This window comes from Thermobia domestica, chromosome 4 (genome assembly GCF_964235325.1).
Source record: "Thermobia domestica chromosome 4, izTheDome1.hap1.1, whole genome shotgun sequence".
Classification (NCBI taxonomy): domain Eukaryota; kingdom Metazoa; phylum Arthropoda; class Insecta; order Zygentoma; family Lepismatidae; genus Thermobia; species Thermobia domestica.
The window spans coordinates 325,258,800-325,272,538 of NC_137457.1; the positions used below are offsets into that span (position 1 = coordinate 325,258,800).

The 13,739-nt window shown below is 35.9% G+C and overlaps 2 protein-coding genes across 4 annotated transcripts in view; both read left to right on the forward strand.

Annotated features, from left to right (window-relative positions):
- On the forward strand, positions 1-12,967 carry LOC145683220 (protein FAM200C-like). Its single transcript, XM_081754586.1, has 2 exons — positions 1-1,408; positions 12,927-12,967. Exons 1-2 carry the CDS (start codon positions 1-3, stop codon positions 12,965-12,967), a joined length of 1,449 nt encoding a protein of 482 aa, XP_081610712.1.
- The window catches only part of LOC145684425 (uncharacterized), a 26,440-nt gene continuing 16,687 nt past the window's right edge, over positions 3,987-13,739 (forward strand). Inside the window, exon 1 of one of the 3 annotated variants that reach the window (XM_081756792.1) lies at positions 3,987-4,517. The gene's annotated coding sequence lies outside the window, so the exon portion shown is untranslated. The remainder of the gene's footprint in view (positions 4,518-13,739) is intronic. The other 2 variants (XM_081756790.1, XM_081756791.1) reach the window with 2 other exon arrangements.

Consider the following 13,739-nt stretch of genomic DNA (forward strand, 5'->3'; position numbering starts at 1 on the left):
ATGGAACAAAGTAAAGGTAAAATGCCTGGTACACCAAAAAAGGTGAGGGAGAGAAGGGGAGAGTTGTCGAAAGAAGAGAAATCGTATAGAGCTAAGAAATTCAAAACGGAATGGATGGAAAACGAACGATTCAAACATTGGTTAATACCAGCGCCAGAAAATGAATTAAAATACAAATGCATTGCTTGTAATGTTACTTGTTCTGGGAAAAGAGAAATTGAAAAACATGCAGCCGGGAAGAAGCACACTCAAAATGTGAAAACAATAAGTGATGTGAAACCTGTGTCTTCGTTTTCTCAAGGAGGAACTTCTAATGAACAAAATTTCAAAGATAAGATTAAAACTGCTGAATTAAAGTTAGCTGCGTTCGTTGGTGAACATAATAATGTTCCATTTCAGTCTGTAGATCATCTTGTTCCTGTGCTGAGAGAAATATTTCCTGGCAGTAAAATTGCTCAGGAGATAAAAATGGGGAGGCAGAAATGTGTCGCGTTATTGAACAATGTTGTTGCCAAGGTAGAAGTGAACGAAACAATAAAAATTCTTGTACAATACAATACGAAATTCTCTGTTCTCGTTGACGAGAGTACGGACGTATGTTCAGAGAAATATTTGTGTGTTTTGGTGAGATACGTTTCCCCCCTTAATGGACGCGTCAGAACAGAACTTTTAGAATTGACTCCTTTACGCGTAGCAAAATTTTCCGCAGAAGTTTTATACAAAGCCTTCAAAGAATGCCTAAGATCCAAAGACATTCCTCTGAATAATATATTAGGCGTTGCAAGTGATGGAGCTAGTGTAATGATAGGGACAAAAAATTCTTTTTTCACTAAGCTTCAAGAGGATGTTCGAAAAGTTTTGTTAATGAAATGTATTTGCCATTCTGCAGACGTAGCTGCGAGCAACGCGTGCTCAAAATTGCCGAGATCACCAGATCTTCTTCGAGCGGTTTCAAATTACGTGTCGGGCAGTTCTAAACGATGCTTGCAATTACAGGAGTTACAAGAATATTTCAATGTAGAGAAAAAGAAAATACTAAAATTAAGTTCCACAAGGTGGTTAGCTCTTCATCAATGCGTGGTTCGTCTGCTCGAGAACTGGGACGTGCTTCTTCATTATTTCCAGATTGCTGTGTTCGAAGATCATCTTAAGAGTGCTGAGTTTATTTTGAAAGTATATGTTGGGCCGGAATGTGGATATATTCTTTGCAAACTTTCTGCTGATGGTGTGCATGACTTTAAGAACAAATATTTGCAGTTTTATATTGTGGTTGCTGAAGAACTTTTAAAACGTGTACCCACTACAAATGTTTTGTTCAAAGAAATGGCTTTCCTGGATCCCAACATTGCCCTTGTTGTTGAAGGAGGAAGAAAACTTTCAGAGCTAAGAAAACTAGGAAAATTCTTCAGTGATGTTGTTGATAGAAACCAAAATGAAATGAAAACGAAATCTTTGAGTCTTACGTTGCACGGTTATGCCGGTTAGGCTAAAGGAGACAGTGATGATGAGTAATGAATTAAATGGTGTAATGAAGAAAGTGGGAGGAAACGGGAGAACCCCGAGAAAACCCACGCACACGATGTTTGTCCACCACAAAGTTCACTTGGCGAGGGCTGGGATCGAACCCGGGACCCCAAGTACCAGAGGTGAACGCTCTATCACTGAGCCACCGCGGCCTCTGATATAAACCAAGTAACAATAGAGTGGAGAAATTTACCAAACTCTTTCACTGAAGAACAGAATGAGTAAAATGGAAATAGACGAAATATGGCATAAAATTTCAAAGACCAAGGATTTCACCGGGGAGATAGAATTTCCCAATCTGGGAACATTGTCAAAAATTGTACTTAGTTTGTCACACTCAAATGCGGAGGCAGAAAGAATATTTTCAATAGTGACAGATGTCAAAAATAAGAAAAGAAATCGGATAGGTGATACGTCTTTAAGTGCTATTTCAATAACAAGGTCACATTTTAAATCCAAGGGCATAGACTACAGAAATTACAGAGTTAAGAAGTCACATTTGCAATTGCATGCAACAAATGTTTTGTATAACAATTCCGACAGAATTATGTTGCAGAAAACATCAATAATGTAAGCAACGAGGAAAAACAACGGAATTGCATATTACTTTTTTCTTTTGCAACAATGCAATGCGCTACGAACTTTAACTTAATTTTTAATAGTGTATATACGTATTTAAATTGTGCTATCGTAAAACTGTATTAACTTGTTTAGTAGGCCTACTTTTAAAATAGTTTAGTTGTAGTGTACCTGTATATCAATCGAAACGAACTTCCAGAGAAGAAATATCAAAACTCATGTTTTGGGCGTTAAACTACATACTCCACAATGTATCGATAATTCTATACTAATAGTTCGTGTGTAAAAGTAATCGTAAGTGTACATAAGGTGATCACAGGAGAAAATAACAACATTTGGAGGAATCACTGGCAATTGGTGAAGTAGCATCATTTTGGTAAGTTATATTTTTATTATAGTCTGTTTCCTTCCTCGTTTTCAACTGTTTCAGCTTCCTTAGATTTAACTATTTGATTTCAGTAACTTGTCATTAGTGTTGTAATTTTTAAATAGCTCCTAAATATTTTTTAAGCAAAACTATTCAAGGATACTGAATCCCTTGGATTCGGAAGTCTTTGCTCCTTGCGAGAGGTCGCGAATTCAAATCCCCGTAAGGAGAGGTGTCGTTAGCCTATTGCAAGGGAGTGGGTAAACCCCTTAAGTCAATATGCGCACCCCCAGTTTTTCACGGAAGGTAACATTGCAGTAATAACAGATAAAAGGCACAAATGTATGTTGTGGAAATATGAGCACAGTATAACAATCCATACAACGCAATAATACTCTCTTTAAAGACAAAATTCCCTTTTCAAGATTATATATATATATAACTAAAGGAAGGGAAATTTTATCTTGAAAAGGGAATTTTTGAGCATTCCTGAGGGAAATTTTAACTTGAAGACCTAGCATCACTGGTCGTATCAGTAATTTCGAATCGACTTTGTGACCAACCGTAGGAGTTCGGCAATGGCTTTTGTAATGGGTGCCTCGTGTCTAGTGGTGCTCCATGAGGAAGAAGGCTAAATGGGACTTGCTATACACCTAAACTACACCCACACTTTCTGTTACATTTACACGTACATATATTGCCTTCTTTTTTTATACGCTTTCCTTTTCATTTTACACTTCCCACTTACCCTTAATTTTTTGCCCTGTTCATCTTGGATTTCTGCCCTCTTTCCTTGTCTGAACTTCTTTCCCGATTTTGACCTTTTCCGGGCTTTGACCAATTTGCTGACTTGTGTCCTTTTTCCCGATAGTGTCCTTTATTATATTCTATTTTGCTTTTGAATCATAAATCCTCTGTTTGAGGTAAATTTTGACAATTTAGCATTTGTAGCACATAGAACTAGTAAGCTGGTGCACCTAATATTTGACTGATAATAGTCATACGACAAGACAATACTAAACATACAAACGTGGGCGTGTAATGTATTTCTAGAAGTTCGGCAGGGCTGTTGTAGTGGCTGCCTCGTTTCTGGTGGCGCTCCGTGAGGAAGAATGCTAAGTGGGACTTGCTATACACCTACACTACACTCAAACTTTCTGTTACATTTACACGTACATACATTCCCTCCCTTTTTATACGCTTTCCTTTTCATTTTACACTTCCCACTTACCCTTAATTTTTTGCCCTGTTCATCTTGGCTTTTTGCCCTCTTTCCCTGCCTGAACTTCTTTCCCGATTTTGACCTTTTCCTGACTTTGACCAATTTCCTGACTTGTGTCCTTTTTCCCGATAGTGTCCTGTATTATATTCTATTTTGTTTTTGAATCATAAATCCTCTGCTTGAGGTACACATTTGACAATTTAGCAGTTGTAGCACACTTGACTGATAAGCTGGTGCACCTTCCTATTTGACTGATAATAGTCATACAACAAGACAAGGAAGATCGGGACGGGAGTTCAGCAGTGGCTGTTGTAGTGGGTGCCACGTGTCTGGTGGTGCTCCGTGAGCAAGAAGCCTAAGTGGGACTTGCTCCACACCTACCCTACACTTACACTTTTTGTTACATCTACACGTACCTACATTACCTTCCTTTTTATACGATTCCCTTTTTCATTTTACACTTCCCACTTACCCTTAATTTTTTGCCCTGTTCATCTTGGCTTTTCGCCCTCTTTCCCTGTCCGAACTTCTTTCCCGATTTTGACCTTTTCCTGACTTTGACTATTTTCCTGACTTGTGCCACTTTTTCCCGATTGTGTCCTGTATATTATTGTATTTTGTTTTTCAATCATAAATCCTCTGTTTGAGGTACACATTTGACAATTTAGCATTGGTAGCACATAGAACTAGTAACCTGGTGCACCTATCTATTTGACTGATAATGGTCATACGACAAAGACAAAGACAAGACAATGTACTTCTAATCGCAAAATCTCCCTTCGCCAGGTATACATAAAACAACTTTACATATATTTTCTACATGAGGTATGTCATCCACATATTTATATAAAAGTTAGAGGTTCTAGAAAACAGAACAGTCGCAATAATCAGGGAAGGTTGAGAACACAGGTCCACGCATGTAGGTTAGTAGCAGGTTGGTTCCTTTTTGTACCAAAGTTTAATTTTTAAATCATATAGTATTGCCGAGCGAGCATCAGCGAGTGAAGGCGGGTCAGAGCCCCGCAGCGCATGTTGTTTTCTGTCTTTATTAGAACTAGACGGGAAGGGGGACCTGTGTTCTAGAACCTTGCTCAATAATTGCGTCAAGTACATTATGACTACGACTTTTTTACGTAAAATAAATAAGGTTCATCTTTCCAGTTGTACTTTTGCATAACCGGAAAATAAACTGTAATAGTTCGTTTAAACCATAAATTTAGAAAAATACTATCATACTTTGGCTAAATAAATCTGGAAGCACCTACGCAGGGACATGGGAATACATTATATTACAGTTCGTAAAATTGTTCCTAAAATAAGACTAAATTTCAATGAGTTGCAAGTGTAGACGTGGTCTAGACACTGCGAACATATACCGGTACGTTCCTGTGTATTGGCATAAATCTTTCAGTTTTTTCATTAAAAACATTCATTTTCGTTCAGAATTACTATCGAATACAATCAAATGAATCGAAGACCTACTTCTTTCTTTCGAGGTGTGCATTTGCATTTTCCAGTGCATATTCACTTTAAGAGGTGTGCATAACACTAACCAACGTATGCTAGGTGAGCACTAAAGGGTACGAGTGTTTTTTTAAGAAAATAGACAAGTGAGCGAGGGGGTATTTAAAGGGTATCGGGCATAAGCTCATGCGGAAAAAGTTCACCGAACATGAGCTCACCGGCAGTCTTATATAACAGGGGCGGGCAAAAGCTCACCGATTGCAAACATAAGCTCCCTTGAGGGACTTGTAATAAAATTCACCGAAAGTTGAATTTTTGGCTTTGGCTACTTCCTAAGCGAAAAAGGGAGCTGCTATCTTACATTATTGTAACATTGTACATTATTGTAACTGTGTCCTGTGTGTGTGTATTGAAGATTACACTACTGTAATTGTGTCCTGATCATATTGTTACAGTAGCACAGCATAATTCTCAATACAACGGCCCAGCTTCCTCTTTTTTATTGACCTTCGCGAGGTTCACATCTAACGAAGGAACTCAAATCTCTACACCAAACCTCACTTATTCCAATTGTAAGGATTCCCTCGGGGTCTCCTGTTTATTCCCATTTTCTTCATTCCACTATTTCATTCATTACTCATCGTCACTCTCTCCTTTAGCCTAACCTGCATAACCGTGGGATGTAAAGCTCAAAGATTTCATTTCATTTCATTTTTTCTAAAGGAAAATGAAATATAAGTTGATTTCAGCCATAGTGAAAAAAAAAAATATAAGAAGTAGATACCCTTTCACCAATATTTCTTTGCTGCAAAATTTCCGGCACCGAAAATTTCAGCACAGGGAGGATACTTCAGTGAAAGAAACTGCTATTTTTGTTTGTCCAAATCTGTTTTCAATTTATATTTTAATATTCAAAATCTACTTCATATTAACATCCTCGTATTAACAAAGATGAGGTTATGTCCGCGACCCGATTTCAAGCCGCTCAGAGCACGTTGGTTCCCAAATTTACTACGTTTTACACAAAATCAATGGGTTAGAAGCCCCGAAGGGTTAGTTGTTTCCTACCTTTATCTCAATTTAGACAACGTTTTATCTCTCCTAGTATCAAGATTTCCAATTTCTCTTCAATATTCACTCTACTTACGCACTACATCCCTTATCACCGGCATTTCACAATTCCGGAAATTGTTTCAATTAACAATCTTCCCGTTTATACGTACTATATCACCAAGATTTCAATGGTTCCATTTCTTGACTTTCCTATGCCCTAATTACCCCTTTATTAGTTTATACACTGTGCATAATCACTGCCTGTACTTGAATGTTTGTGTAAAATTTCGTGCAGTTTTATTACATGGATCTATAGTATAAATACTAGTAGCTGTACAAGCAGTAGTACATGTGGGAGTACTAGTACAAACGCGTTAGAAGAACGCAGGGGTTGGTTGGGTCTGTTTTCGACATGAGATGGGCAAATTAAAGACTTTCCCAAAATTTTTCTACATTTTACAATCTATGGATCCCTATAGTAACACTGCACCTAAAATATTACACTTAGTGTTCATTTTTTTACGTACTAATCCGTGTCGTACGTAAAAGCACAAACCACTTCAATTGCTTAAAAACTAATACAATAGTAGGTGTAATTTATTTTAAAGATTTTACAAACTACACATTCGTCTGCAATTACCATATACGAGAATACGTGGTTAGCACCTTAGGCTTTCATTTGTATATTTCCACGTAAATGCGCATCTCAGAGCTAAGCACACTATATTGCCATTATCCGAACTCTACTGTATTAAAATATTACAAATTTCTTCCATAAATTTTACAAATTTAGACTTTCGTATAGTAAATCCGTACCTTCATTTCTACCACCTTAGTAACTGTTTCTTAATAGAGAAGTGGGATATCTCTGTACAGATTCGCTTTGCGAGTTCTTTCAAAATGTGTGCATAAAAACATATAATATGGAAAGTTCAACACAAAAAATATAAAGCAATGTGTGCTAGGTTGCTACTAAAAAATAACTGCTGGGTCCGCGAGAACCAACGTGGTGGCCACAGGAGCGTTAGCGCAGTGTGACTATGCGCGTAAACGAAAATGTTATATAGAAAACATTCTACGCAATTATTCTGTACATTTTAAAGGCTCTCACATAAAAATCAAAATTATAAGTTGTCTTGCACTGCGACATTTGTTTCACATAGCCCATAAATTGATAAACTATTTATACGGCGTTGTGTGGGTACAAGCATGTGCTCTGTTTACTTTTTGGAACATTGTTATGTATGTGAAATGAAAGATTCCAATTTTAAATTGTATCCGAATGTACAAGTCATACGTAGAACTTAATAGTGCATCTAAATTTCTCAGTATTGGGAAAATTAATTTTCGTATCCGGTTTGCGTTGATATAAGTGTATTTGAATGTGGCGTGTAAACAAGTGGCGATAATGTAGATAGCACACTAACTTAATAATAACAACTTAGGCTGCACTCGCAACTTCCTCTTCGTTATACCTGCACTACCTTAAATATACCTGCAGTATTATAGCTTCCTTTTAGCCATATCATAGAGCTGTTAGAGAAATAATTATGGGGTATAGAGAAGATTTTCTGGGATTAAATTGAAAAAGACAGACGAAAAAGAATGTCACTCTAAAGAGTTACACTTATGCGAACGTAGTGTTAATAGTTAACCCCTGGATGCAAGTGCATTTTTTAAATCGTGTTTTACATATGTGGGGTCCATTTGACAAAATAGAATTTCCTAACACAAGTATCTACAAATTCTTTACCTTTATACCGAAGATTTATTTATATAAAGTATTATTTAGACTAGTATTGTGTAATTCAGTATTATACTAATAAAGATACAGGCACTAATACAAATAATGAAATGTGAACGTTGACTACATAGATGTTTTGCAAGCAATGTAAAAAAGAATTTTAAGATTTTTATTATGTATTAGTATACCAGTGGATGCTGTGCTGTCTAATATGATGCGTGTAAACTTGTAATTGACTGAAAAAGAACATTTTGATGGTTGTTACATGTTCCTTAAAAAAAAAAAAAAATGAAATTTAAAGAGCAAACAAATTCCTTGCATTTATCCCAATAAACGGCACTATGAACACCACAGACTGAAACTGAGCATTTCTCACAATACACAGGTTTCCTTGTCTTGGCTTCTGTCACACGAACATCTTTTTCCTTTTGCTGAGAAGGTTGCTGGTTTTACATGTTTTTCTTCACGGATCACTCCACACAATTTAATTGCTCCCACTGTTGGTCTTTTCAATCCAGAATTCTGAATGTGCTTCACCATATATGAAGTAATTTGTTCCTGAACTAGTTCCTTCAAGAAAACACGGCGGTTATATATATTGTATTTATTTACTCCATTTGAAACCAAGATACATTTGGTATTTGGAGGGTTCAGACAGTCCTCTTTCTTGTTTCTAATACACTTTTTAAAAAAGGAAACATGTTACATTATTGCAAAGATAATCTGCAGCGCTGCAATATACCTTATCCAGAAATCTCTTGAGTTTCTTTTAAAACCATTTAAATTTTCTTCATTTTTTATTTCACTGGGCAGCTTATTGTAAATATGTACTCCCATATGGCTTGGGCCTTCCTGTACTAATATTAGTTTTGTAAAATATTGTCTTCTTTCATTTTGCTGTCTGGTATTATAAACGTGACTCGCTTGAGTTCCGTCTTTCAATTTTGCTGTATAGATTGCACTTTCGTACACATACGTAGATGGTAGGGTAAGGATGTGGTGCTGTTTAAATTTATCTTTGCAAAATGTTCTCATGTGTAGACCAAATATAATCCGTATTGCTTGCTTCTGTTTCATGAAAACTGCTTTGCTGCGTGAGGATTTGCCCCAAAAAATGATGCCGTAATTTAGTATAATATGTATAAGCCCGTAGTATAGTTGGATCAAAGCTTTAGTGTTTAACGTTTCTTTCAGAATCCTGAGTGCATAGTCTGGAATTTAATTTTACTATTATTTCTTTTAAGTGGGTTTCCCAATTTAGATTTTCAATTATATTTAGTCCTAAAAATTAAATGTCATGGCTGAAATCTAATTTTAGATTAGTCAATTTATTTTTTGTTTCTTTTATTGTTATATTTTGTTTTGTGTGCAAAAGTAGGTATTTTGTTTTTGTGTTGTTTATGCATAAGCAGTTACTTTCGAACCATTTTTTGGCTTGATCTAATACTCTATATTTGTTGTTCCTTAGCTCACTTATGGTTTTACTTTGCACAATAGGAATAGAATTGGACCTAATTTTAAGCCCTGAGGCACGCCGTTGCAAACTTGTCTTGGGTTTGATAAAGATGTTTTTACATTAGATAAAGATGTTTTATGTTCCCATTTTTTATATTGCTAACTTTAACTGCTTGAGCCCTACCCCGTAAATAGGTTCCCTTCAGCTGTAAAATTTTCCCTCTTATGCCATAATGCTCAAGTTTTCGTAATAGTATTTTGTCATTTACGGGATCGAAAGCTCTGCTTAAATTATAGAAAATGCCTAAAATAGTTTTTTTTTTTTTCATTTAGCTATTTTAATATGTTTTTATAAGCGAATATGTTGCCGTAGTCATGTTTTTTCCAGTTACAAAACTGTGTTGTTCATGGCATAGTATCTGTTGTTTGTTCAAGAAATTTATTAGTCTCTTTTTAATTAGTTTCTCAGATATTTTATTTATTGGGTGTAAGCCTTTGCAGAAGCTTTAGTAGAATATGAAACCATAAGTGCTGAAAAAGCTAGTGCTCTTATTATCGGTCTGTAATTTTGTATCAATGTTCTGTCTTTCTGTTTAAAGATTGGTTTTATTTTAGCTTCTTTTAATTTTGTTGGATATTTTCCTGTATTGAGACTTTCATTGAATATGTATTAGAGTACTGATACTAAATTCCGGCTGTTCTGCTTGATTATTTCAATTGGAATTTCGTCGCTTCTAGCTTTATTTGGGTTTAGTCTATTTATTTCATAAAATACCTCGTGTTCTATTATCGGCGTGAGGAACATAGTTCTGCATGTTTTAGATTTAAAATTTCTTACTAGTTCAATAGCCTTTTCGCTATCTTGCGTCTTATTCGTTAATTTATCTGCAATATCAATAAAGTAGTCATTAAATATTTCTGATATTTGGTCAGATGTGATATGTGTCTGATTGACACAAAGCCTAATATTGTTTTGTGTACGCTTATTTTTCCTTCGTGTATTTTGATTTACCACCTTCCACAATGTTTCCGTTTTGTTATGTGTTGTCATTATTTTGTTTGTGTAGTAACCTTGTCTAATATTACGAAATTTTCTTTTGTATTCATTTATAAATGCTTTATTTAGTGTTTTATTTTCTGTTTGTTGAGAGATTTCAGTTTGCGTCTTTCTATTTTACTGAGTTTCCTAACTTCTGGTGTCACCCAACATTTTTTAGTGTTTTTTATTATTTTCGGGAAGGATGCGTCAAAAAATATAGTGAATACGATCAAAAAATGGCGTTATATTTTTGGTCAATTGTGGATTTGTTATACACGTCCACCCATGTTTCGTTTGTTACTAATCTCATAAACTTCTCTTTATATCTTAGGCTGTAGTTTCTGATTGTGCGTGTTTCGTGTGTATTTTCAATTTTTTGTTGTGTTTCTATGTATATATATTATATCATCAATTATATTATATCATATTGGAACATCAATTATATCGTATTTGATGTCATTTTTATATTAGTAAATACATTGTCAATAGCAGCTTTTGAGTGCGTGGTTATTCTTGTGGGTTTGTTTATGATATATGTTATGTTATACGTGTTTAGAAGTGTAATTGCGCGTTCTTTTTCTGGGCAGTTTTTTAGTAAATCTATGTTGAAATCTCCGCATACTATTTTTTTTTTCTTATGTATATTCCGTATGCCCTCTAAAAACAATTTGAGTGAATTAAAGGTGTCAAGAGATCCCGTTGGCTACGATATACTACACCAATTATTAAATTTAACTTTCCTATAGTAATGACTGCACATTCGTAACCCAACTCTGTACTTGGCATGTCAATTTTTTTAACATCTTGAATCAAGTTTTCTACGACTAGGGTTACTGATCCTCCCCTGCTGTTTATTTCCCTACAGAAGTGACTAACTAGTTTTGTATTTTTACTTGTTCAATATTGTCTTTTGTTAACCAATATTCGGTCATGCATACGATTTGCGGTTTTTTGTCTATAGTATGCAGGAGTGCTTCAAGGTCAGTTGTTTTTGATGTCAGCCCTTGGATATTCTGGTGCATTAATGTCACAATGTGTTTCTGTGTGTTTCTCCTTACCTGGATATGTGGGTCGATGTCCTGCACTGTCTGTTCTGTATTTGTTCCATCTGTTCTTCCACTCCCCCCTCACTTGTCACTGTTGTTCACTAACATTTCACTTCCCCCCCCCCGCTCCTCTTCTTTGGTTGTAGGTGGCTTTTCCTCTAGAATCCCTCGCGTTGATGCTTCTTTGATAGTCGCCGTCGCCTGCTGCTTGCTGCAATGACGTGTTCCTATCGGCAGAGGTTTTTGTTTGGCGAGCTTGTTCTTCAGAATACATGCTTTTCTCGTAGTCTATACACTGTTGTAAGCTGTATTTTGTGCCGTTGATAGTTATTTTATTATATCTAAGATGCGCGTTGTAGCCATCGTTTCTGGTAATGCACTTTTAATTGTTTACAAATTTCTTTCTCTCCACGAGAATATTGCTAATTGATACTTACGCCCGCTATGTGTAGTTTTCTCCCATTTGTAAGAATTTCTTGTTTTTTCTTGAACGAAATTATTTTCACAACAATTGGTCATTGCCCACTTGTGCTTCCCATCCGATGTGCTCTTTCGATCATGTCACTTGTTATAGTTATGTCCGTGTTCTTCTTAATAAGTTCTATTACCTTTTGTTCTATTGTATTCCAGTCCTCGTAGTTTTCATTTTCTTTTACGCCATATAGCACAATATAGTTTCGCTTGGATTGTCCTTCGAGATAATGAAGTTGGTATTTGATATCTCGGTTTTCCTTTATTAGTCTTTGTACTGTTTTCTGTTCCTCTTGCAACTGTTGTTCGAGCAAATTCACTATAGTTATCATACTTTTCGTTTCTGTTCACAGTGCTCTTGTTTCCGATATAAGGTTGTCTTGACCAATTTTTAATTCTTTCAAGAGGTCTTCGATGTTTGCAGTAGCAGGTCCGGGGTTCGGTTCAACTGCTTGGGCTAATAGAAGTATCAATATAAGCGTAGCACTGATAAATGCACACTTCCCATTTTTGTTATCTTTGTCCGCACATGACACAGCACTTCCCTTTCTTACGTAGTTTTTGATCTTGTTTTCGATATGTTGAAAAGTCCGATGGCCGCTCTATACTGTATAATGTCTTGCCGCATGTTGCAACGTCGCACTGAAGAGTGCACTATAGCCTGTTCGTCCTCTTTGAAGAACTGAATTGGAATAATAATTAGGATGTTTTTTATGTACAAAATATACGCATTTAGTGCACCAACATTTAGAATGTTGTAAAATAAAACCATTTGCCATATCCTAGTTTGCCGCTTGCAGGTGTACGTAACCACCATTTTGTCCATCTTGTCCACGCCACTTTAGTAGCATTATAAAATTCAACAGTTTTCAGGCTTCTTCTTTGCTCTTACACTATCAACGCTCTTATCGTGATGCATGGTGCTCACAACAATAACATTTTTCTTTTCTTTTTGCACGTAGCTGACGAAGGTTACATTCCTATCAAAGCAAAATACACTTGAATAAACAGTCCATTTTGTTACGTTCAACTTTTCAGGTGAAATCTCACGTTTATTTTTTCTTGTTGTCCCAACAGTTGTAGTATGTTTAGTCAGTAGAAATTTCGCAGTATCATAATTAATGAAAAACTGGTCAGTAGTAATGTTCAATCCAAAGTTCAAAACTGTACGAGATAACTTTTTCATGATATTTAAAGATAAATTGCTTTGAGGAGGTTCACCTGTCTGTCGCCCAATATATATTAGCATCCTGGCATAACCTGTCACTACCGCATAACAAAAATATTTTGATGCTGTATTTGGCCGGTTTGCTAGGCATGCACTGGCTAAAGTTACACCTTCCACGAAAACCTGCAAGTTGCTCATCTGTTGTTAGGTTAGGTCCAGGAAAGTATACGTCTGTGCAGTTTGTTATAAATAAAGACCAACCATAACAAAATGGAGCTAATTTGTCAGTAGTGAGCCATACTTGCCGTGTTCGTTTATCATCAAAACGAAGCATTCTTCGTATATTTTCAAATCGATTCACTGAAAATATTCCACGATACCTAGGATCAGCAAACTTGTTCAAAAAAAGTTCATGTGTAGGAATATCCCAGTCAAGATTCACTCCCGCCACCAATAGTAATCCAATAAAAACTTCAAGTTCTTCTTTCGAAGCTTCCCTCCACGTTTTCCTCTTTTCTTGCATAACTCTTCTACCTTGAATATTTGTGCACAATACTATTTCATCCAGTATGTCCCGAGTAATGAATAAATCAAACGCACACTTTTG

Excerpts from the sequence above, each read along its gene's own strand:
- LOC145683220 (XM_081754586.1), top strand. The coding sequence starts at position 1 with ATGGAACAAAGTAAAGGTAAAATGCCTGGTACACCAAAAAAGGTGAGG. Across the intron at positions 1,409-12,926 it reads AAAACTAGGAAAATTCTTCA|CTGACGAAGGTTACATTCCT; the intron begins GTGATGTTGTTG and ends TTTTGCACGTAG.